Below are 22400 nucleotides of genomic sequence, written 5' to 3' on the forward strand. Positions count from 1 at the left end.
GTACTTGACTGTGAAGCCTAAGGTCCCAGGTTCTACTCCCCAGTTCCCATGTAAGGTGGCATGTGTCTGAAGTTCGTTTTTAGTGGAAAGAGGCCCTGGTATGCTCATTCTCAGTCTCTCTCTCTTTCTCATAACTAAATAAATAATAAATAAATACTTTAAATTTTAAATATACTTTTAATATTTTTTTTATTTATTTGAGATAGAGAAAGAGAGAGAGTAAATAGGTGTACCAGGGCCTCCAGCCACTACAAATGAACTCCAGATGCATGCACACCCTTGTGCATCTGGCTTACGTAGGCCCTAGAGAGCCAAACCAGGGTCCTTTGGCTTTGCAGGCAAATGCCTTAACCACTAAGCCATCTCTCCAGCCCCCAAAACTTAAAACATTTTAAACTGTGTATGCTCAGTACCACTTTGAGATAACATTTCAATATGTGGCTGAAGACAATAGAAGGCAGGGACCTGCCCTTGACACTGAGGGTGCACACAAACACAAATGACAGTTGTTTAGGATTTTGGCCAGAATGGGCCACTATACCTCTGAAGTCATCTCAGTATTGATATGAAATGCTTTCTTTTTTTTTTTTTTTTTTTACTGCCCAATAAACTGCCTGGCAGCAGTGCCACTGTGAGACTCCATTCTGTCATGAGTGGGTAAGCCACAAGTCCCAAGAGACCAACAAAAGGCTTTCAGACTGCTGGAGCAGGTCAGAGCTTATCAAGAGAGCTGAGGCGATGAAGAGCCCAGAGACAATTTTCAACTTGAATAGAGGGCAAAAATTACAGTGAAACTGAAAGCTGGTGGCAGAATCCCCTCTTTCAAGAAGTGCTGAGTCCAACAATCTAGGTGGAAAATGGCTGCATTTCCAGGGACAATGGGAAGACTCTGGACTAAAGGCTGAGAGCAAAGAGGCAGCGTTTCCTGTTATTTAGAGTGCCACTGTCTTCAGTAGTGACTTCCTATCCTCATCCTACCTGCACTCCAAAGTCTCCAGTCCCAGATATCATTGCTCCTCCCAGCTTTAGAAGAGCAAAGACTCCATATGCTCTCTTTTCTTGAATGCCATAAATTCTAACACAAAACAAAAGGAAGTGGGGAAGAACTTTCTGAACAGGAATCAGAGATGAGAAGTGGGTGATGCTCAGGGCTGGATCCAGGACAGTGTAGGCAATAGCAATAGTGTTTCCATTATACGGTTCTTTAACCTGTATTTGTAGAAGGAGCCTTTGTTAATCCTTGTCAATCTCTTTGTTAAGAAATCAACTTCTATTCTATGTCCCAGAGCTGTTCTGAAGAGGAAACACCTATCCATTGCACAGCGTCTCAAGGAGGCTGTCTTCTGTTTTCTGTAGTATTCACTGAATAAGCCAACCATTTTCCATCCATCTTTGACACTGCTTCCTTTCACTTCAATAGTACATACTTTCCCAGAGACTCAGTGATTGTACTAAGTGACGGGATGTCACATATTTCTTAAGAGACTCACTAACAACTGAAGCTTGTTGGGCAGTCCTCTTAAAGTGAAAAAATAGTTTTAAAAGCTTCTGTCTTTCCGATTCTAAAGCTGAAGTCACCTGAGATTCCAGTGACAAATTTCTATTAAGGTTTTAGATTTCTCCTCAGTCATCTAAGTTTGGAAAAATAGTATTCATTGAGGTTAGGCATCTGTGGGAGTGATCATGTCAAAAGATTACTCTGGATGTGGTGAAATGTCAAGGTTGTACCCAGGAGTCTGAATATCCTTATACTTGGTCTCACATCTCACATTCTGAGACCTCTGATGAAGAAAGAATCCAATGATAAAGATGTGAGTTAAGTTCCCTTCCCAAGTGATGATATACTGTGAGTTTATTAGCTTGTCCTCCATTTAATTTCTAATTTAAATAAATAAATAACTAAAATAAGAAAGACAATGTGGTGTATTGATGATTTGTCCTCTTTGAGTCACTGAATATCACCAAATTTAGTTTTAAAACACATTATTTGATAAACTTATATCACAAGGAAGAAAAAAGTATTTGGATGATACTTAGGCCTCACAACGCCCTCAAAGACAGTGAATTTATGAGATCTGCTAAAAGTCAAACATATCCATGTTTGGAAAGTTCCTTTATTAGAAGTCTCTATCTTTGGAGTGAGCCTTAGGTGCTAACTTTGAATTTATATTTCTCATGTATAGACCTGTGAATGGTCACATGACACTGTGTAAAAGAAACTCATTGTAGTAACCTGTCTAGACATTTCTATTTGTTTGTAGGCCTCAGAAGTGACCATTAGCATGACATACATCCAGTGGTTCAGGAAACACTCTGAGGAAAATATCAGGATGAAAGACTGAATGCAAATCATCTTTTCTATGCAACACAAGTTGAAGGAATCCTCTTAAAAAAATCACATAAGATGAAATCACTGACAATTCCCTGAAAATGGAGAAGACGGCTGACTACAGGTGGCTGGCTTTCCATATATGACAATTTGGAATACCCAAGGAGGAAGCGCATTTCATAAAGCATGCTATCATTACACACAGAGAAATCCTGAATTACAAAATTAAGGTGTTTGTTGTCCTGTTATTAAAAACTGCTTTTGAGCGATGGGGAGACATAGTCCTTAGTGGTTTAGCCACTGGTAAGTTGTCCACATTCTGGTAAATAACCCCTGACCCATGTTCATACAATCAACCTCAATTCAACTCAGTGGGTTACACAACAAAAGGCATCAAAGTAGAAGTGGTGAAGAAGGGAGGAGGAGGGGTACAAGAAAAGGTAACATGGGTAAAAATGCTTAAAATATACTGAACAAGTGGGCCTGGTGGTGCATGTCTTTAATACCAACACTTGGGAGGCAGAGGTAGGAGGATCACTGTGTGTTCAAGGCCACTCTGAGACTACATAGTAAATTCCAGGTCAGCCTAGACTACAGTGAAACTCTACTTAGATAAAAAACAAAAAAAAAAATTTAAAAAAATACTACAAACACATTTAAAATTGTCAAAAGTAGACTACAAGTTTTTAAGAGTTGCTGTATGCAGGCTTCAATTACTATCTGACTAACTTCACTATCCCAGAGGTAAGGGAGTACAGAGAACGGTGCTGGTGCAGTGTGGCTGTGCTGTTTGAGATGACAGGGCCCTCTCACCCTTCAGTGATTTTCTGGTATCTCTTACCTTAAAGGACTGCACAAAGGTCCACAGTAAAATGCGAATGGTGTAGCCTTGGCGCAGAAGCTTGATGAGGCGCGCGGCTCGGAAGAGCTTCAGAAAGCTCATATTGAAGCCACTGGTGTTCACCAGCTGGTGGACCAAAAGGAAACATGTAATTACTGACAATGTGGCCATTCAGAAAAAAAAAAAAATCTAAGCACTAGTATTTTCATATTTATTCTTTATTCAGATCACAAAAGAAAAAAAGAAAGGCTCTGCCTTTCTTTGTTAACCCCAACTCCAGCTCATGAGCCAGCCAGTGAGTCCATGTTGCTCTCTGCCTCTCAGGCCTCCCTCTATATCTAGGTAGATGTGTGCAGGAGGTACGGCAGCACACATGAACGGATGCTGGCCTCCCCCATCTCCAGCTTGTGATCTAATTGAGACACTGAAGCAGCAAGGCTAGAAAGGCCCAGAATGTGAAGCTGCTCCAATACTCAAGAGTTCATTAGGATGAACAAATTTAGGGGAGCATATCAGTTCTAAGAGCTTTGAAGTCAAAGATACTGTGCCTCTTTGGAGAATCTAGCACTGCATATTGACTTTCTTCTGCCACCCTCTGTTCCACTTACCCTGTTAGATGTCTGCTAACCAACTCATGCAAGTGAAACAAAGGCCTTCCATGAGATCCAGGGCCACTCCAAAGTTTGCATTCTCTGGCTAATGCTCACAAGTGAGGAAATGAACTCCCAACATAGAGGGGACACATTTGGTTTGGTGGGTTAAAAATGGACTTTTTTTTTTTTTTTTTTTAAACGCCAAGCTTAAAGACAAGGATCTTATGAGCCGTTCACCTTGCTGTCTGTCAGGATAATTTCTGTGATACTGCCAATCACGGTGATGAAGTCAAAGATGTTCCAGGTGTCTCGGAAATAGTTCTGCCAAGTGGATTCAGTCAGAGGAACATTAGAAAAAGAGGGAATAAAAGCAAAAGAAGAAGAAACATCTTTCATTATGTAACTTTGTCACTTGGAATTAAAACTTGTCAATTCATGCACAAGTTCATTCTAACTTTGGCATCAGTTTCCTATTTCTAAACAGAAATTATGTTTCTCCTTTACTAATTTGAGAATTTCTCATTTGGAAAGTGGTTCCACCACTATTTGAAGATTTTGTTTTTGAAACTGTCACTAAAAAGCTTATAAAAGATTTCAAAACCTGTATTTCCAAAGTACTTTAATGGGGTATGATTGACAAATAAAGAGCTTTACATGTTTAATGTATATACTTTGGAGGATTTGGGATAAACACACACCTGTGAAGCCATCAGCATATGTATCCAGAACTTTTTAAAGTTATCTATATTGCTTCAACTGGCCCTATAAAACTATAGTTCTGATCTTCAGCTAGAACAAAATTTATACAAACTATAATGTATTAAGGAACACAGATATACCAAAAATCTCCAAACTCCATTGAGCCTTTTTTAAAAAAAAAAAAAATTTATTTCTTTCTCTGAGAGAAGGAAGGGGAAAGAGAAAGAGAACAAGACAGACAGAGAGAGAGAGAGAGAGAGAGAATGGGCATGCCAGGGCCTGTAACCACATGTGCTACCTTATGCATCTGGCTTATGTGGGCCCTGGAGAGTTGCACCTGGGTCCTTAGGCTTTGCAAGCAAATGCCTTAACCACTGAGCAACTTCTCCAGCCCTCCATTGAGCCTTTTAAAAGCAATTTACTGACAGTAAAAATGGACTTTACCTTCCCTATTTTTTTGCTGTTATACTTTTTGAGGAGGTATAATAATGAAGGAAGTAGGTTGAAGGACATAGAGAAGATATCTCAGACCTGGGAAATCCAGCAGCCATCTAAGGCATTTAAGGTAGAGTGGATGATGTTCACCTAGTCTCAAGTCAACACTGAGTTTAGACTATGTTTCTTAAAACATAGGCTTCCAAAAGAGTCACTAGCTTATATCTGAGCATCACCCCCATAAGAGAGTCTCAAAACACTGCAGAAGTGTCCTCTTGTCCCAGCATCGCAGATTCCCTACCATATATTCCAGGCCTTTGACACTCTTTAAACACATTTATTCCTTCCACGGGTCTTAAAATTATGTCCCATGTTTACAAAATACTGAATGGAAGCTTCGGCCAGCAGAGTGAAGAAAGGTAAGCAATTGAGAAAGGATTGTGCAGAGAGAGAGATTACATTTAACAAGCACATACATACCTAACATCATAAAACAGTGATTATTATCCTTACTACCTATATGACAAACTGTGGCTTAGAGAGGTCTGATTCCACAGCCACGTGCATCTATATGCTATGTAGAAAAATCAACACAGTCAGCTTTGTAAGGAAACTCACTTTCCAGTGGAGCACTTAACTCACCCATGGGAGAGCTAAGTCACATCCCCAAATTCCTCAATTCTCAAGACCTACTCATTCCCTACTCTAGGAGGTTTCTAATTCTTAGTTCATATATCTAGGATTCAGATTAGAAACCTGGGTTCAGCTAAGGAGGCTTTACAGTACAGAATGGCATACAACAGTATGAAATAGACTAGCATAATGTGCACATCACGCCTCCCCATCTTAACTGTGGTTTCATTTCCTACGACTTCAGTTACTTTGAAGTCTGAAAATGTTAAGTAAAATAATATAGTAATAAACAAATCAAACATTGCAAACTGTACAATATTCCAAGTAGCACAATGAACTCATGTGCCATCCACTTCATCCCATCCAGGACCTGAGCCCCCCCCCCCCGCTCTGTCCACCGTCCACCTATTTGTCATATAGTTGCTATTTTAGTTATCACATCAACTGTTATGCCTTCACAGTGCTTGTAGTCAATGACCCTTATTTTACTTAATTGGCTCCAAAACGTAAGTAAAGTGATGCTGGCAATTGAGATTTGCCAAAAAGAAGTCATACAAAGTGACAAAGGGTTTCCTTTAAGTGAAAAGGTGAAATTTTTCAACTTAATGGGAAAAAACATAGTATAGTCACATGGCACATAACGTTTCAGTTAATGACGGATCGCACACACCATAGTGATCTTACAAGATTATATTGTCTAGTGGTGTTGCAGCTATTGTAGTTTGTGTATGTACACACTAACACATCATGATGATCACACGATGATGAGATTACTTTACAATGGCTTCTAAGAATTCATCCCACCATTTAGGGGATAGATACAAGGATAACCCACAGTTTAGGCATTCACTAGGGGGCTGGGGATGTGCTCTGATAGATAAGGGGTGACTACTCTACAGACTAGTAGATTGTTGTCAACTTTGAGGCCAGAGAGACAGGGATCTGAATCCTGGCTCTGCCTTTCACTAACCTTGGCCAAAGTATCCACCCTTTCTGAGCTACAGTTTATTCTTAAAAGAAGAAAATATAAGGCCCACATAATATAGTTGTAACGAGGAGAAAATAAACATGTAAAGTACTTGGTGCTTAATGGACAACACAATATATTTTCCTTCCCTTTTTATTCCAACTCTGCTTTCTGATTTCACTATTTTTTAATTGTATAATCTTTTTTAAAACAACTATATATTTTACGAACTTCATCTTTCTCATTTAAAATAACCATAACAGTAGTAATACTAATAATAATGAGACCTTCTATGCCTGTTTCAGAGTCACTGGGAAGGTCTAAAGAGAAGGTATGTTCTCAGGTGATCTAAAAACCTAGAGTGCTATGTCAGTGTGGCAGTGCCTTTTGCAGTATGAATGACTCTAGGCCATGAATGAAACATAGGCATGAGGGTGGGAAGGAGGCAGGGCTCCGGGCTGAATCCTCTAGCTCAGTCTGTAAGCATGTATTTAGTATTCACCATAATTAGACACATAATTGGGGCTTAAGTCACAAACAATGTCAGTGGCACATGCAAGTCATCAAGACGCACACAGAAACTTTCTCAGCTGTGGTGCTGGTTTCTCCCTCTTTAGTTCACCCCATTCAGGACTAGACTGTTTTATAAAGGCATCATTGTTGGAATAAGCCTCTTTTTACCTTTTTATTTCCCCAAGACTCAAAACACTCAAAGGGGAGTCAAGCATGCCACAATGCAGCCCCTGCGATGGGTTCTTTTCAACTCTCCACCCCAAGTGATCAAATGAATGGCTTCATAGAGAACCAAGAGATGGAAAACAACCCCTACAAACAACAGTGAAAATCACCAAACCCGGCACAGAGTCCCCATTAGATTGGCAACCAGCCACACTGACTTAGATCAGCAGCAAAGCTCCACCTTTCTGGGAAAGCCATATATACACATGCAGTTTGAAAAGGTAGCTCACTCCCTGAATAAGTGTGAAGCAGCCATCAAGTGAGCTTATCTGCATCCCACTGAACTCATAGGCACACTGAAGTGGGGCTGGAGGGGCCCATTTTGTTTAAAGGACACTGAAGAAAAGGGCCAGGTTTCCTTAACAGTCTTGAGAACAGATGCAAAATCTGCCAAACAATTATAATTAGTACTTAAGAAGACAAAAAAGGAGGTCTCATGTTGAAAAATTCTTTACCAGCCTCCCAAACCCAATCCTAGAATCCTCCCCACCCCACCCCCAGCCAACTCCATAAAGGTCATTGGCCTTTGTAAGAATAAGTAGTGAGAATTTATTTTTATTGGCCGAAGTTACTTTTTATGCTTCTAATGGAAGATTAACAGTTAAAATCTATTCTTTGCTATGTTTGAGACTATGGAAGGTGGGTATCTTCCTATTTGAGTCATAAAACTATTATTCCTTTTACCAGTAAATAAGCACCCAAGATTTATCGATCTAATTATTTTTCTCTCCTTTACACAGATTGCAGTACTAGTAAAGCCCATTATGATGGCTACCCTTCTGCTGGGGGGAGGAGGTGGCTTCCTTTGTCTTTCCGCTTACTCTACTTATACTGAACAGTCACTCGAGGACAGGTGTGTGAACCATTCTGAAAGAGTTGCAAGCCTGTGCCCCTCCCAACAAAAGAAGAGAAGCCAGATGCTGGGACTGATTTTGTAACATACCAAAAAGCCAAAAGCGATGACCTTGAGGACACATTCCAGGGAAAACACCATGGTGAAGGCAATGTTCAGGTACTTTAGGGCCAGTTCATAGGTACAGGGAGCAGAGTAATACTGCCAGGAAGAGAGAGAAAGTGTCAAAGCCTGAAGATGTATGTATGTGGGGTGGGGGTACAGATAAAGCATGCTCCCCAGGTGAGTCATCTCTCAATCTGACTTCACGGAACACTTTTGTTCACGGTGAAAGTAGGGAATTATATATCTTATGTACCAAAATGCATAGTCATATCCCATCCCAGACTTCTTAATAGACAACTTGTGTGTCTAGACATAAAGGTGAGCCTGGAAGAAATATTTTCCAGAGTTAGGTGTTTAACCACTCATCATTAAATATCATCAAGGCTCACAATAAGCTTCAATAGGCCTTTAAACCGTATAATATCTGAAGAACACTGTCCACCCTTGTCAAAGGTGGACCCCATCATTATCTTTGGTCTCAGAAGCCCATGCATTACTTCTGTCTCTCTCTGCATTTCATGCTGCAGAGTCCTGAAATCCGGGGACTAGGCTATTGAGCAAGATAAGATCAAAGAGACTCCATGACGGAAGAGGAGGCTGGAATGTTGGCGTGATTTTCCAGTGTGTGTGCACCCAGCTGCTCGGGGGAGGATAGTTACCGAGGTCATCCTTCCTCTCACCTTCATCATCAGCACGACAGTGTTCAAAGCAATCATGGCCATGATGGTGTACTCAAAAGATGGAGAAACCACAAAGTGCCACACGCGGTACTGAAAGGTGTGTCTGTTCTGCGGCATGTAGCGGGTGAGAGGTTTGGCACTGATGGCAAAGTCGATGCACGCCCGCTGCAGAAAAGCCAAGGTTAATAGAATGAGCTCAAATCCCCTAAACCTTGCACAGTAGTGGGTTATCTGTGGATGGTTAGGAGAGAAGAACAGTATAGGAATAAAAGGACAGAGCTACAGAGCGGTAACAATGGTAACAAGGATCATTTGAGCAAAACCACAGGTAAGATGTGGCCTTAAATGAGTACATCTGATGGGGACATTCTGTCACATGGGGTAAAGCCCTAATCCCTCTTACAGAGTGCACAGCTGGCTGACATCTTTAGATAGGAAGCTTTTCCTTGTGCTCTTGAACAGGTTAGGAATCTCTTACCTGAAATGTGTAGGACTAGAAGTGCTTGGGATCTCAGGGTTTGTTTTTTTTTTCTGACTTTAAAATAGTTGCATAAAACTAATGCATGACTTGAAGATGGGATCGTTGTCTGAGCACAAACCTCATTAATTCATATGTGTCTAATACACATGACCTAAGAAAGTTTTATGTCATAATAGCTAAAAAATATTCTTTATTATGAGGCTGGGGAGATGGCTCAGCAGTTAAAGGAGTTTTCTTGAAAAGCCTGTCATCCTTGGTTCAATGCCCTAGTATGTAAAAGCCAGATGTACAATGTATCTGGAGTTTCTTTTCTGTAGGGACAATAGACCCTGGTGTATATACCCATACTTATTGCCTCCCTTCCTCTTTCTTTCAAATACATAAAGATTTTTAAAATATTATTTATTTATTTGTGTGTGTGTGTGTGTGTGTGTGTGTATGTGTGTGCGTGTGTGTGTGCATGCACACAATGGGATGTCTTGCTACTGCAAAGTAATACCAGATGCTTGCACCACTTTTCCTGGTGGATTTACATGGGTACTGGGGCATTGAACCCAGGTCATTAGGCTTTGCAAGCAAGTGCCTTTAATAGCTGAGCCATCTCCCCAGACCTTACAATATATAATGACATGTAATGTTATATATAATACATAAAAATACAAAACATAATAATAGTTTTAATTTTATGCACAAGTTTTCACTGTATGGAATTTTCCACTTGCACTATCTCATGTTGACATTCAAAATGTTTTGAATTCTGGAACTCTTTGGATGTTCAGAGTAGAGATGCTCAGCCTGCATCTGCCTATCTATGCATTCCTCTTATAGTACTTAGCTGTTTCTAGTTCAGTTCCATTGCTCAGTAACAAGAAAACTGACTATGAAACTCCTGCAGCATGTTAAAACCATTCATATTGCTGGAAAAGCAGACATAGACCTATTCTTTGCCATTAGAATGAATACATGGCATAAGAGTCAGGAAGCTATGTACATGCTATACTTTCCTTTAACTTCCTTTTCTCCAAGGCAATTACAAATAAAAATAGAGAGTACATCTAACACAGACTACATACTTCTGTGCTTCTCACCTGGGCCTTAAAGAAAGCTGTGCTCAAATAATATTCACTGAAGAATTAACTTTCTCACATTGTTTACAGAATCCTACAGTAAAGTTAGGAAAATACAATCTTTCTTCCTAAGCATACTGCTATTAGATTCCTTTCTAAAGCTCCTATTGTCCCTCACTGTAGACCACGTGTTGTTACCTCGTTCTTCTCCAGGCTGCACTCCTCCATCATCTTGTCCCCTTGCTCTTGGAAGGTGATGATGATGAGAGCGACGAAGATATTGACAAAGAAGAAAGGGAAGACCACAAAGTAGACCACGTAGAAGATGGACATCTCCATGCGGTTGCTGCGGCTTGGACCTCGGTCCTCCTCAGTCACATCTACAGAATGTTGCAGAACCCTGTGGAGACACAGTGATGGGTTACTAATGGTAGATGACAGTCTAGGCTATGTTAGGAGGTATGTCATCTATTATTGACGTCTTTAACTTTGCACATTGTTCACTGATTTGGGGGATTCCATAAACAAGTTGGTAAAACCCACTGGCACCCCAATTTACTGCTCTTTCTAGACCCCTTCTCCATCTGCATTCAACTCCTAAGCAACAGAATGGCATCATTTTATAGTTTTAAATTATCATGTTTAATACCAAGAGACTTCTGGATTTGCCATTTGACTTTTTACTGCTAAGTGATGTCTATGTCATTGCCAAGTCTCTGAAAACTTAGCTTCCTGTTATGGACAGCATATGAAGTTGCATTCTTCATAAGAGATCTTGATCTCTGAGTTCTATCAGCTCGCTCTCAGGTGCAGAGCCAACCTGGAGGATAAATCTGTCTAAAACAGCTCCCATGGACTCTTGCCTGAGAGGTGGAGAGAAGCAGGAACCTCATTTGTTCTGCCAGAGTTGACAGCTCCACTCCACTGCTCAATAGTTGGCTAAAACATTAAAAGTTTCAAGTATGTCCCTGAGTTTGTGTTACCCTTCTTTATCTTTGCTAGAGGATTTTAATTCTTCCTCTTTTCTGCCTTTCTCGCCCACTCATAACCACTCACTTTGCCTGGTACAATAACAAAGGGTTAGCCTTGTTCATCTTGAAACAGCTTCTTGAGAAACCCACGTGGTCTCATCCCAACCCACAGATATGTACCAACTCTGTCCCATCACTCACTGGGGCCATCCTTCCCCCGTGGAGACTGTGAAGAGGGTCAGCAGGGCCCAGATGATGTTGTCATAGTGGAATTCGTGGCGCTTCCATTCCCGGCCCTTCACCTCCATCTTATTTTTCTCGTGGTCTACATAGTTACCTCTGAAACCAGACCAGAAATGAAATAGGGTCTCTTGATTACATGGTAGAGTCAGAAGATTTTACAGACTTCAAGGAGGTGGGGCTAACAATGATCACCAAGAAAATATTTAAAAAGGGAGATCTTTATTAAAAGAAGATATTAATTACCATGGGATAAAAATGGTATTGGGGGGCTGGAGAGATGGCTTAGCAGTTAGGCGCTTGCCTGTGAAGCCTAAGGACCCCGGTTCGAGGCTCGGTTCCCCAGGTCACACGTTAGCCAGATGCACAAGGGGGCGCACGCGTCTGGAGTTCGTTTGCAGAGGCTGGAAGCCCATTCTCTCTCTCTCCCTCTATCTGTCTTTCTCTGTGTCTTTCGCTCTCAAATAAATAAAAAATTTTTAAAAAATGGTATTGTGTACTCAAAAAATGAGGGACTAAATCCTAACTGAGATTACTGGTTTCTGTGTAACTTTGGACAGTGTAAAATTTGAATTTCACCTATACCTATAATATTCAAAGGAAATCCATGTCACTAGGTCATTATAAGGACTTAAGATAGAAAGGTAAATAAGTGCAAAGTGTCCAATAAATGTTTCCATACTTCCTATTTTGTTTTTCTTTTCTTTTTTTTTTTTTTTTAGGTTGGGTCTCACTCTAGCCCAAACTGACCTGGATCTCACTGTAGTCCCAGATTGGCCTCAAACTCACAGTGATCCTCCTACCTCTGCTTCCTGAGTGCTAGGATTAAAGGCGTGTGCCACCATGCCTAACACCCTATTTTGTCTTTCAACTGGGAGAGGAATAGAAATAAGAGAAAAAGGAGACTGAGTCAACCTGTGGAGGATAGAGAAGGATTCATTAGGTCAGAGAGAGCCAAATGAGAGGTACATGCTGGTGGTGCTTACATGCACTCTTTCTCTGTGTCCTTGGAGCTGTCAGTGCAGTAAAAGAACTTCCCCTTGAAGAGCTGGACTGCGATGACAGCAAAGATGAACATGAAGAGCTTGTAGACAATGAGTATGTTAAAGACATTCTTCAAAGAGGTCACCACACAGTCGAACACAGCCTGTGGACAGTGGCAAAGACCCAGGTGTGTGAGTCCAGTGACAGACCACTAATGTACTCAAGAGTTGAGGTGGGGGCCACAACAATACCACCCAACAGCACAGAAGCTGCCCCAGGAGTTGTCAGCCCACCTCAAAGTGACACTATGCGGTTAAAAGCTGGCTTTCAAGCTGGTTGTGATGGCAAGGACCTGCCACCTGGGAAGGGGACACATGGTCTGAATCTTAAATACAAAGCAGGAAACCTAAACCAGGTGGCATTAAGTAATGGACAGGCCTCTCTGTGGTGTCCCAGTACAGGTTCTCAGTATGAGAGCCAAATATTTAATGTAGCAAGGCTCTATGAGATCATTTAACCCATAGGATAAGGCGATTTGTCCCTGACTTATTGATGGCATTCATATATTTACTTATATACTGCCTATGTGTGGTTTTCTCTTTGTCTTTTCTAAGTGGATCAGGGGTGGCCACCTCCAGTCATATATTCATTTCAATATTTTGTTGTAAGTTTCTACATTCGCTCAGACTATACCCATCAGTTCATGTTAATATCCTCTAATTTAAACTTGGCTTTATGCAGAAGGAAGATCAACAGAGGCACATAGAAAGGACTAAGATCTGCCTGTCTTGGAGATAGAGAGGTTGGGTGGATAGAAACAGGAAGTTCTATGTCAATAAAGAGACAACAGGTTCTTCATAAACCTCCCTTCCGGGTCCTAAGTCTGGGGAGTCTCATGGGAGGTGGCCACATTTGAAGACAGTTTTAGGGTTTCAGGTCATTTTCCAGGCTGTTAGGCGTAGCTTGCTGGGGAGTCTAACCCCACGGTGGGGCTGCACTTGCGCTTCTCTCTCCTCACAGCTCTGAGTGGAGTACGGCTACTTTCATTAGTTCAGCACTGTGGGGAACGTGAGTGACACCCAGCCTTGCGGAATCATCAGAGCCACCCACGTCTCCCTCAGCTTATCACGCTGCAAAGAGAAGCACCAGCACTCACTAATTCAACAGAATTAAGCAAGGCTGGGGTCTTCTTCAGCTGTGGATTAGTCTGTTCAAGGTGACTGCGTGTTCCCCGGGATCCATGGGAACCCACGCTGCAGCTCACAGCAAGGGCTGTGGCCCCAGACAACCTGGGCACAGAGAACACAGGAATGAGGATGTATAGGTATAGACCAGTGGCTTATGCTGGTGAGAACGTGGCCAGATACAGTGACAGAGTAGAGGTCCTGCTCCAGGTGTTTGTAGGTGATCTATTTGGGCATCCATATTAATGCCACAAGAAACTCCAAAATAAAGCTTCTTCTTCCTGGGTGACAGGCCAGGACAGGAAGTATAACATGCTGCCTGGATCCAGATTCAAAAAAGAGAGTCCCCTTTTAGATTTCTTGGACTATACACTCTTTTACTTTGAAGCTAAGACCTGAGGCTAAGCAGGTGAAAAGGAAAACAAAACCAAACCACCACCCCCAAGTAAGCAAAAGGCAGATTCCCAATAATGAACTCTCCAAACTCCACTCAGCCATGTGTAAGGAGAGATGATGGGAGAAGGTACTGAATAGAGACAAACTCTGAAAACGTTACCTTGAGCTTGGGCAAGCGCTTGATGGTCTTCAGTGGCCGGAGAACTCGAAGTACCCTCAGAGACTTGATAGTCTTGATGTCCCGTCCCTTGTTGGTACTAAATAGTGAGGACCCCAGGGGAATCATTTGGACAGGGGAGAAATAAAAGTGACAGTCACACTACTACACTAGTAACAACCGGGTTTAAAACAAAGAGATACTAGCAAGAGGTCATCAGGGACAATCCCCAAACAGTGCACTGGAAATAGTCTCAAATCCCACACTGGGGTGCATGCACACATATCTGTATGCATATGCCCACACATGCACACCCATGTGCAGAGTCCCTCACTCACAGTGGTCTAACTTATGATTTTTCAACTTCATATTGGTGAACAAGTGATTCACAGTCAGTAGAAACTACTTGAACTTGAGATTCCTCCCCACCCCAGACTAATGCTATGTGGTAAGACATTAAGACATTATTTTGCAAAGGCAGTCAGCTCACACTGCTAGCCAGTCACAAAATTATGAGGGTAAACTACTGATCCTCTACAGTGTACATAACTTACTGATAAAATACAATGTTTGGTAAACATATTAAATGCATTTTCCATGTAGAATATGTTCAACTTTCAGGGAGTTTAACCAGATATGACTACATAAAAGAAAAAGAGCATCTATACACACACAGAGGAACACATGGGCACACACACAGAGAGAGAAGAACACTCACAAAAACACACACTCAGGTGCATACACACACACAGAGAAACACACACAGGCACAAGCACACACAAAACAGGAACACACCGACACACACAGACATACACAGAACCCATAGGCACAGAAACTGAGGAACACACACACACAGAGGCTTCCAAGCACATATATTAAGAATCACCTCCTCTCCTTATCTAATGCTATTTGGTAATATAATGGAAATGAAATGAAGATATTTCAACTAAGGACCAGTGGCCCACTGTGGATCCCCACTGCGCCTAGTCCAGTGCTTTCCCAGAATCAGGTTCTCAGAACATATTCGTTGACTTGAATAGGAACCCGAGAGTCCAGGCAAGTCTTGTCAAGGAACTTCACTCAGTCTAACTTTGTTATCTCTGCATAGTCCATCAATATGGGGAGAGACAGGTGAGGAAAACTGATGGGGAACACAGCACCCTTGCTGTGTGGGGCTGTCTGCTCCACAGAAAGCATGTTGTGTAAGCATCTTGCCAGGACTTTGGGCCAAACCCCAATTCTGTGTGGCTGGCCCTTCCTGCAGTTCTCTCCATTTCGGATACATCACATGAGCACAGGCTTCAGAGAACTACTTGGCTGGAGCAGAACCAAATTGCAAGCACACCCTTATCCTTGTCCCATGGGTAATGACCCTCCCTAGTCAGCTTTTTAGAAATGTTTGATGTTAATGAAGAAAATGCATTGCTCTCTTTTTCATTTCTAGGAATTAAATGAATACATCAACTTGCATTTCTGTTTTCTCCCTTTTCATCCCCTGAGATCTTTGCATTCAACTCAAATAACTGCAATTTGTAAATCATGCAGGTTGTGGGAAACAAAACTTTAAATAGAGAAATCAGGCTTGCTTTGTTCCTCATGCAGGCTCAGATTAGTTCTGCACTAACAGTCTGAGGAAAGGGGACACCCACAATCGGGTGGGAGCTATCCAACTCTGAGCATCATGTCCTGCCGTATCCTGCCCCAGAGGAGAAGATAACAGTTGATTCCTTCACAAAAGGCAGGAAAGCATTCAATCAAATCCCAGAAGTGCTGACACTGCCCAAGATGTTAACATTTAGGATCTCTTAAGAAGTCACAGGCCATGACTTACCAATCATTTTTATTCAGCCCAAGAGCCGAGTATAAGTACTCCAAATGTATGACACACATGTTCACATTCAAGGACTTCGGGTGTTTCATAAACTCTTTTGCTATATTAAGCCCATCTGCCTACATATCTAAAATAGGCAACATGTAAGCTAAATACAATCTGAAACAATAAGAATGATCATGTCTTGAGGAGGCTTAGAAATGTCTGTTTTTTTTTTTTTTTTTTGAGGATCTCAATGGAAATATAACATTAACCATTCTTTTCCCACTGAGTCAGCTCCTCCCCTCCAAATTACAGTTTCTCCCTCTTCCAACCCATCCCTCCACATGTCTTCTATATAAAAGAAAAGCAAGCATATTTACCCCAAGGCGTTCCTATGGAGGGTCCAGTCAGGAAGCATTTACAGAAAGAGGGAAGATGGAGAGAAAGAAGATAGTCAGAAAACTGTGGTGAGAAAAGAGACCCTTGCAGTGATGGAGCACTGAGGACGCACAGGTCCAAGGGACCCCACCCACAGCCTTGGCACTTGTCAAGTCTGAAAGGGTTTGTGAAAGGAAGGATCATCTTTTCCACATCATTTTCTCTACAGCCCCTCTTCTCCTATGGGGCAAAGGGCCCTTGCAAGCACTGGTGGAACTGTCTCTAACTTGGTAGTATCTAGAGCCAGAACTATATTCCAGGAAGCCAGGTTTAGTTGCACTTTTCCAAACATACGCTCTCACTTCCATTTCCTTACGAGCCTTTAGACCAAGTCTGTTTCAGGTGATTTTATAAGACCAAGAAGAAGGAATAATACCTGCCCTGGGTCAAAAAGCATACTCTCTCAGGAAAGGCATTTCAAGTTATAATGGTGTATCTATGCTGAGCGACTTTATAGGAAGCGGGCTATGTACCCACGTGCAAACAGGGGCACTCTGGTGTCTCCAAGCTCAGATGTTCAACATTACTAAACCACATCCAGATAAGGAAGACAGCTTTTGTTTATAAGTTTTACCAAAATCTGCCTTTTGGTCAGTTGAATGATGAGTTGTTCATAGAAAACAATGTATTGTACAGCTCTTAAAAGAAAGCCATTCTTCGTCTAGTGGTGAGACATTAATACTCTCTCCCCCAAGTCAAGAATACTCTCTCCCCCAACTCAAGAAAGCATAACTTTCTTTGCATTATAAACAACTAGGACTTAGTTGTAAATTTTCAAACAGTTATTCTTTATTCTGGGACAGTCTCTGTACACTTTTCTTCATGAGGCCTTAGTTTCCTTTACAAGTAAGCAGATTTCAGGGGTCTTTTCCAGCTCTAAAAGGGAAGGCAGACCTCAAGAAAACAAGTGTACAAATGTAAATATTAAGTAAGTTGCTATGGAGAGATGGGATCACTTGATGGGTAATTTATCAAAGCACAAATCCATGTCTGTCCCCAGACTAATTGTCTTGAGAATACTCTAAGATGTAAGACTAGAGTGGGAGACAGACAGATGGGCAAGCAGTCCAGGAACTCATACTCCAGGCTTTGGCCTTCTCCTTAATCCAGGCCCTTATCTCAGAGGTCTTTATATCCAGGAGCACTGGGGCAGGTTCTAGGATGCCATATTTAGAGACATCACCTGACACAACAAAGTTTGTTCCTCCCACATACCTGGATAAAGGACATAATTTTCATCATTCTCTACAATTAGTTTCTTCACAGAATCCTAGTAAAATATGGTATGGAACAACAATTTCTAATCACTGTGTGTATATACTTTTGTATATCCACTCTGGTATTAGCAGCTGAATATGCCTTCCAAACTACTGGGGGGGGGGCTCTATTCTACTTGTCCCATTTTGACTTCACAGATCTGAGCAAGGACGGCACTCAGATGTGGGCTGAAAGTGAATGATTAGGCATTGTTCTGCACATCTTTCAAACAGGCCTCTTAATACACAGAAGACACTGAGAACCTATGATTGTGCAGTATGTGTGAAGCCTGTGGTTTAATCCTTAGCATCGTAAGAGAAAAAAAAAAAAAAAGCAAAGCAAAGCAAAGCAAAACAAAATAAATACTATAATTATGAATGGATGCCAAGGAAAATGTGCTTGTATCCTACATGTTGTTAACATAGGGTCAACATTGAGTAGAAAATTGCCCTTATTTATTTATTTAGTTTTCTGAGGTAGGGTCTCGCTCTAGCTTAGGCTGACATGGAATTCAGTATGAGCCACAGGGTGGCCTTGAACTCACAGTGATCTTTTTACCTTTGCCTCCCAAGTGCTGGGATTAAAGGCATGCACCACACGCCTGGCCAAAATTGCCCCTTTAAAATGAAAGCATTAAATAAAAAAGCTTCAACATTTAAGCTCTCATTCATTAAAATATATCATCATTTGCAGAGGAGAAGGCCAAAGCACCTCTGCACAATCCACTGTTTAGGCTAACAAGATTGCAAAGGAAAAGTTTCACCAAATTAAAAGGACAAGCTCTTTGGCACTTTGAAATACATTGTTTTGGAAACAATTCATGTGCTTTTTTTTACAAATCATCTAAATATATTTGATAATACTGCATAGTCTTTGATACTAACTGAAAATCAGTTTATTTTTTCATTGTCTAACTAGTGAAATTTTAGCAGGTTTCAAACTGACTTTGTGTGAAGATAATTCTACACAATTAGAATATGCTGGTCCCACTTTAATTGAGACTCAATGGGACCACTCATTTTCCCATTTATTTCCAACTTATCTGGTAAGTTCCTGGATGCTCTCCAGCACAAAACAACAACAACAAGAAAAAGCATTCCATTTCTTTTCTGTCTCCTCAGTATCACATGAGGATTTTCCAGCTCAACTGTCAAGTTGCCCTCCACATCTTTCACATGCAATTACTCAGCATTCACTGTCATCTTGCTCCCTAGCTCCCAGGTCCCCATTTTGTTGATTTCTCCAAAGAACTGGTGTTCCTTTCATGGGGGCAGAGCAAGAACATCAGGTTCTGAAGAGCCCTTAATTCCCTACGTGTCATGGCCTCTGTGAACTGAGTGAGCACCAGCACAGGGCTGTGGAAGAATTCTCATCTTCAAGAAAGGGCTACACTTACAGGACTGTAAGATGGAAGGAAGATCATATCAGGAGGAGCCTAGACTGTCCTGATAAAGTGCCTAGAACATTATTTGGTTAGCGCTAATAACTACCATTTATTATCCAACTCAAGTGTTTGTTACTATATTGAATATTAAGTATATTTTGTCTCATTTTATCTTTGTGAGACTCAAATGTGGTTATTATTTTTATTTCACTTACAGGTGAAAAAAATAGAAATTAAGAGACTTAAGGCAGCTAGTAATTAACAACACTGGGATTTAGACCCAAGTTTGCCTGACCTTTCAAATGGGAACCACTGGAGGGTGCTAACCAATGTAGGATCTAGCAAAAGAAATGAATATTTTCTGAGCTCAAATACTAAAATATCTACTTTGCTTCCCCAATTAGTAGAGGGTCTGTTCATGAACATAAAAAGTGGCAGGTAAAGCATCAAGAAGGACAAGTGCAGGGCTGCCCTTCTTCATCAGGCCCTCAGATCTCCCCTAGCCCTGCTTAAGACACAAGGATCTGCAAACTGAGGGCAGCTCCATAACAAACCACTGCTCTGAGTTTACAATGATTAATGGCTTGAAACGAACCAGAGATGCACAGAAGAAAGTAGTTTACTATAAAGGAATAAGCAATAAACATGAACTGAACACATCAAGATTGCTCAAGAACTGGCTTTACTACTTACTAATCACATGAGCCAAACTAGCCATAGCCCTGGTCATTGATTTCTTGGCTATAAGAATGGGCTGTAATGAAATAAACTGTGCGCAGGAAAGAGAAGGAAGCTTTTCTTCTTGTACTGGCAATACTTGTCTCTCCAGGAGCTGTGGACAAAGCCAAGCTTATCTGCTTGCATAAAGAAGCTAGATTCAGCACTTTGACTTTGCCACTCTTAGCTGCTGTTATTGGGAGATAAGTTTTCTTCCTTGATTCAGCACCTTTCTTGGACCTCTATGTCCCCTAAATGTCTTGTTACTCTGTCATCTCTGTACTGTGGCCACAGTACTAGCTCTGTGCTAACTACATGGTACATTATCCTTTCCATCTTGCCAACTGGCCTCAATGAGCTTCGCACACACACTCAGGACAAATTTCCTCCTTTTCACTAAATATCACTGTACTGCAGCTAGAAGGTATGTTGGTCCAAACACCAAGAAGCAGCAGTAGGGCATCTGTCTTCTAGAAATTTTGTTTTTCAGTGTGGTCAACAGTGACTTTATTTGTATTTCTTCTTACTCTTTATAATCTAAGCATTCTCAAAGACACCTCATCTGCAATCTTTGGAGGAAGGTCTTGCTGACTGAAGCCCAGCCAATTCATCACCCCAGCTGGAGAGTAATTTGTAATGCAAAGCCTTGTGAGTGTGCATTAAATGGCTGGCAAATCATAGAATCTGGGCTGATATTTCCCAAGTCCTATCATGAAGTCTTCTATCCTAAATTCTTTAAGACCTACTTTGAGTCTATAGGATACTGTGGTGGGTGTCCTTTCATCCCATGACTGAGAAGCCTCATTTCCCCTTTCACTAACTGGAGAGTCCAGTTGCTGGGTACCATATGGATGCAGCCATGTTCCCTAAATGGACTTTCATTTTCCAGCTTCTGTGGCTATGGCCCGAGGTCCCATTTATAGCCAACACTTTCCCAAATTTGGATAAAGATCATTTGGCATTCATAGTCATAAAACAAAGATCTGCAAGAGCACATCCTACACATGGCTCTTCCATAGAGCCAACATTACATGTGACAGATACACGTGCTCTACTATTTTCCAAAATGTATGCATGCTGGGTCTTAATGCCAAGAGCAGGTAGACTGGGACATTTTCTCCTGTCAGACACTTCCTCCATGTATCTTGCACTCAAGCCCTCTGAAGTCCATTTTCAAAGCAGCTAGATATACAGCATAATAAAAGGGGCACACCAAAAGTCTACACAGGCATTGATCACCTTTAATGTTCTGGTCTGGCCACAAAGTTAGATGAAGCTACTATGAGACTCTGGAATCTTGAGGAACAACATCTTTCTTACCTGCTTGCTGCTGGAAATTTTCAATTCCTTTTCAGCTAGAGTCCTAAGTCCATAGTTAATGGGCTACCTGATAGCACAACTTAATTTTAATCTTTCATATTCCGAGTAGGGGACATAGATGTCCTATCTATCTCAGTGAAAAGTTGGTCTTCTTTCCATGAAGCAGGACTCTGTCCACTGTTTCTTCCTTCAAGATGAACATGAGTCACAATTTCCTTTGGGAGACTGCCCTTTTTATTCCAAATGGAATAGGAACTGTAGAGAAAGAAGCCCCATAGACAAAACCTGAGGTTTGCGGGGGGCACCTTAGACCTAGAAAGTAGTATAAACAGATGAGTAGATATCCAGGTTTAGGTAAATGTTTGTCGTTCTCTCTCTCTATGCTCTGTGAATGTGAATTCATACTAGAATTTTTTAGCTGCTTTTTATTTTATTAATAGCTTCCATACTTACAGACAATAAACCATGATATTTCTCTCCCCCACTTTGCCCTTTACAATTCCATTCTCCTTTCTCTTTACAACTCCCTACCCTCTTTCCATTAGTCTCTCCTTTATTTTAATATCATCGTTTTCCACTCCAGTTAGGAGGGTCTTCATATATTAATGCAACTCTCATTTTTGGTTAGAGAAGCTTCTCTTTTCAGATGGCAGTGACCACTGGGATGACCCAAAAGGCACCACAGTGCTGAGAAGAAGTGACAGAGGAGTGTTCAGCACTGAAAAAGCTCTATCACACCCTCCAAATCCAAGGGTTCATTGCAGAAGAGGTGGCAGAAAGAATGTAAGAGCCCAAGGATGGGGAGGACTGCTTACAATGAATGCAATCATTCAGACAGATATTGACCTCAATGTCCACACTAGCGTTCTTATGTGAGCACATTCTCACCTTCAGAAACACAAAGCCTCAGAAAGGAAGCCACCTAGAGGCTGTGGCTCCATGAGACACTTCCAAACAGCAAGTTGTCTGCCTGCACCTATGTATCTCATCAAATGGATTCACACTCAGCTCTACTGCCATGGCTGGTTCAATAGATGATGCATTCTAGCCATGAGGGTGAGGACAGGGTGTCAAGTGCCAGGAGAGTGACACACTCCAACAAAAGGAATGTGATGAAA

General features: G+C 41.4%; 1 protein-coding gene across 7 annotated transcripts in view; it reads right to left on the bottom strand.

The window, feature by feature from the left end:
- Window positions 1-22400, bottom strand: part of Cacna1e (calcium voltage-gated channel subunit alpha1 E) — a 393282-nt gene that overhangs the window by 36609 nt on the left and 334273 nt on the right. For all 7 annotated transcript variants that reach the window (XM_045145813.1, XM_004658733.2, XM_004658731.2 and 4 more), the window contains 9 exons: window positions 16547-16558; window positions 14357-14453; window positions 12619-12779; window positions 11594-11731; window positions 10620-10821; window positions 8874-9038; window positions 8179-8289; window positions 4001-4084; window positions 3171-3296 (listed from right to left, as the gene is read on the bottom strand). In XM_045145813.1, coding sequence (XP_045001748.1) covers window positions 3171-3296; window positions 4001-4084; window positions 8179-8289; window positions 8874-9038; window positions 10620-10821; window positions 11594-11731; window positions 12619-12779; window positions 14357-14453; window positions 16547-16558 — 1096 coding nt within the window. The remainder of the gene's footprint in view (window positions 1-3170; window positions 3297-4000; window positions 4085-8178; window positions 8290-8873; window positions 9039-10619; window positions 10822-11593; window positions 11732-12618; window positions 12780-14356; window positions 14454-16546; window positions 16559-22400) is intronic.

This window comes from Jaculus jaculus, chromosome 1 (genome assembly GCF_020740685.1).
Source record: "Jaculus jaculus isolate mJacJac1 chromosome 1, mJacJac1.mat.Y.cur, whole genome shotgun sequence".
NCBI lineage: Eukaryota > Metazoa > Chordata > Mammalia > Rodentia > Dipodidae > Jaculus > Jaculus jaculus.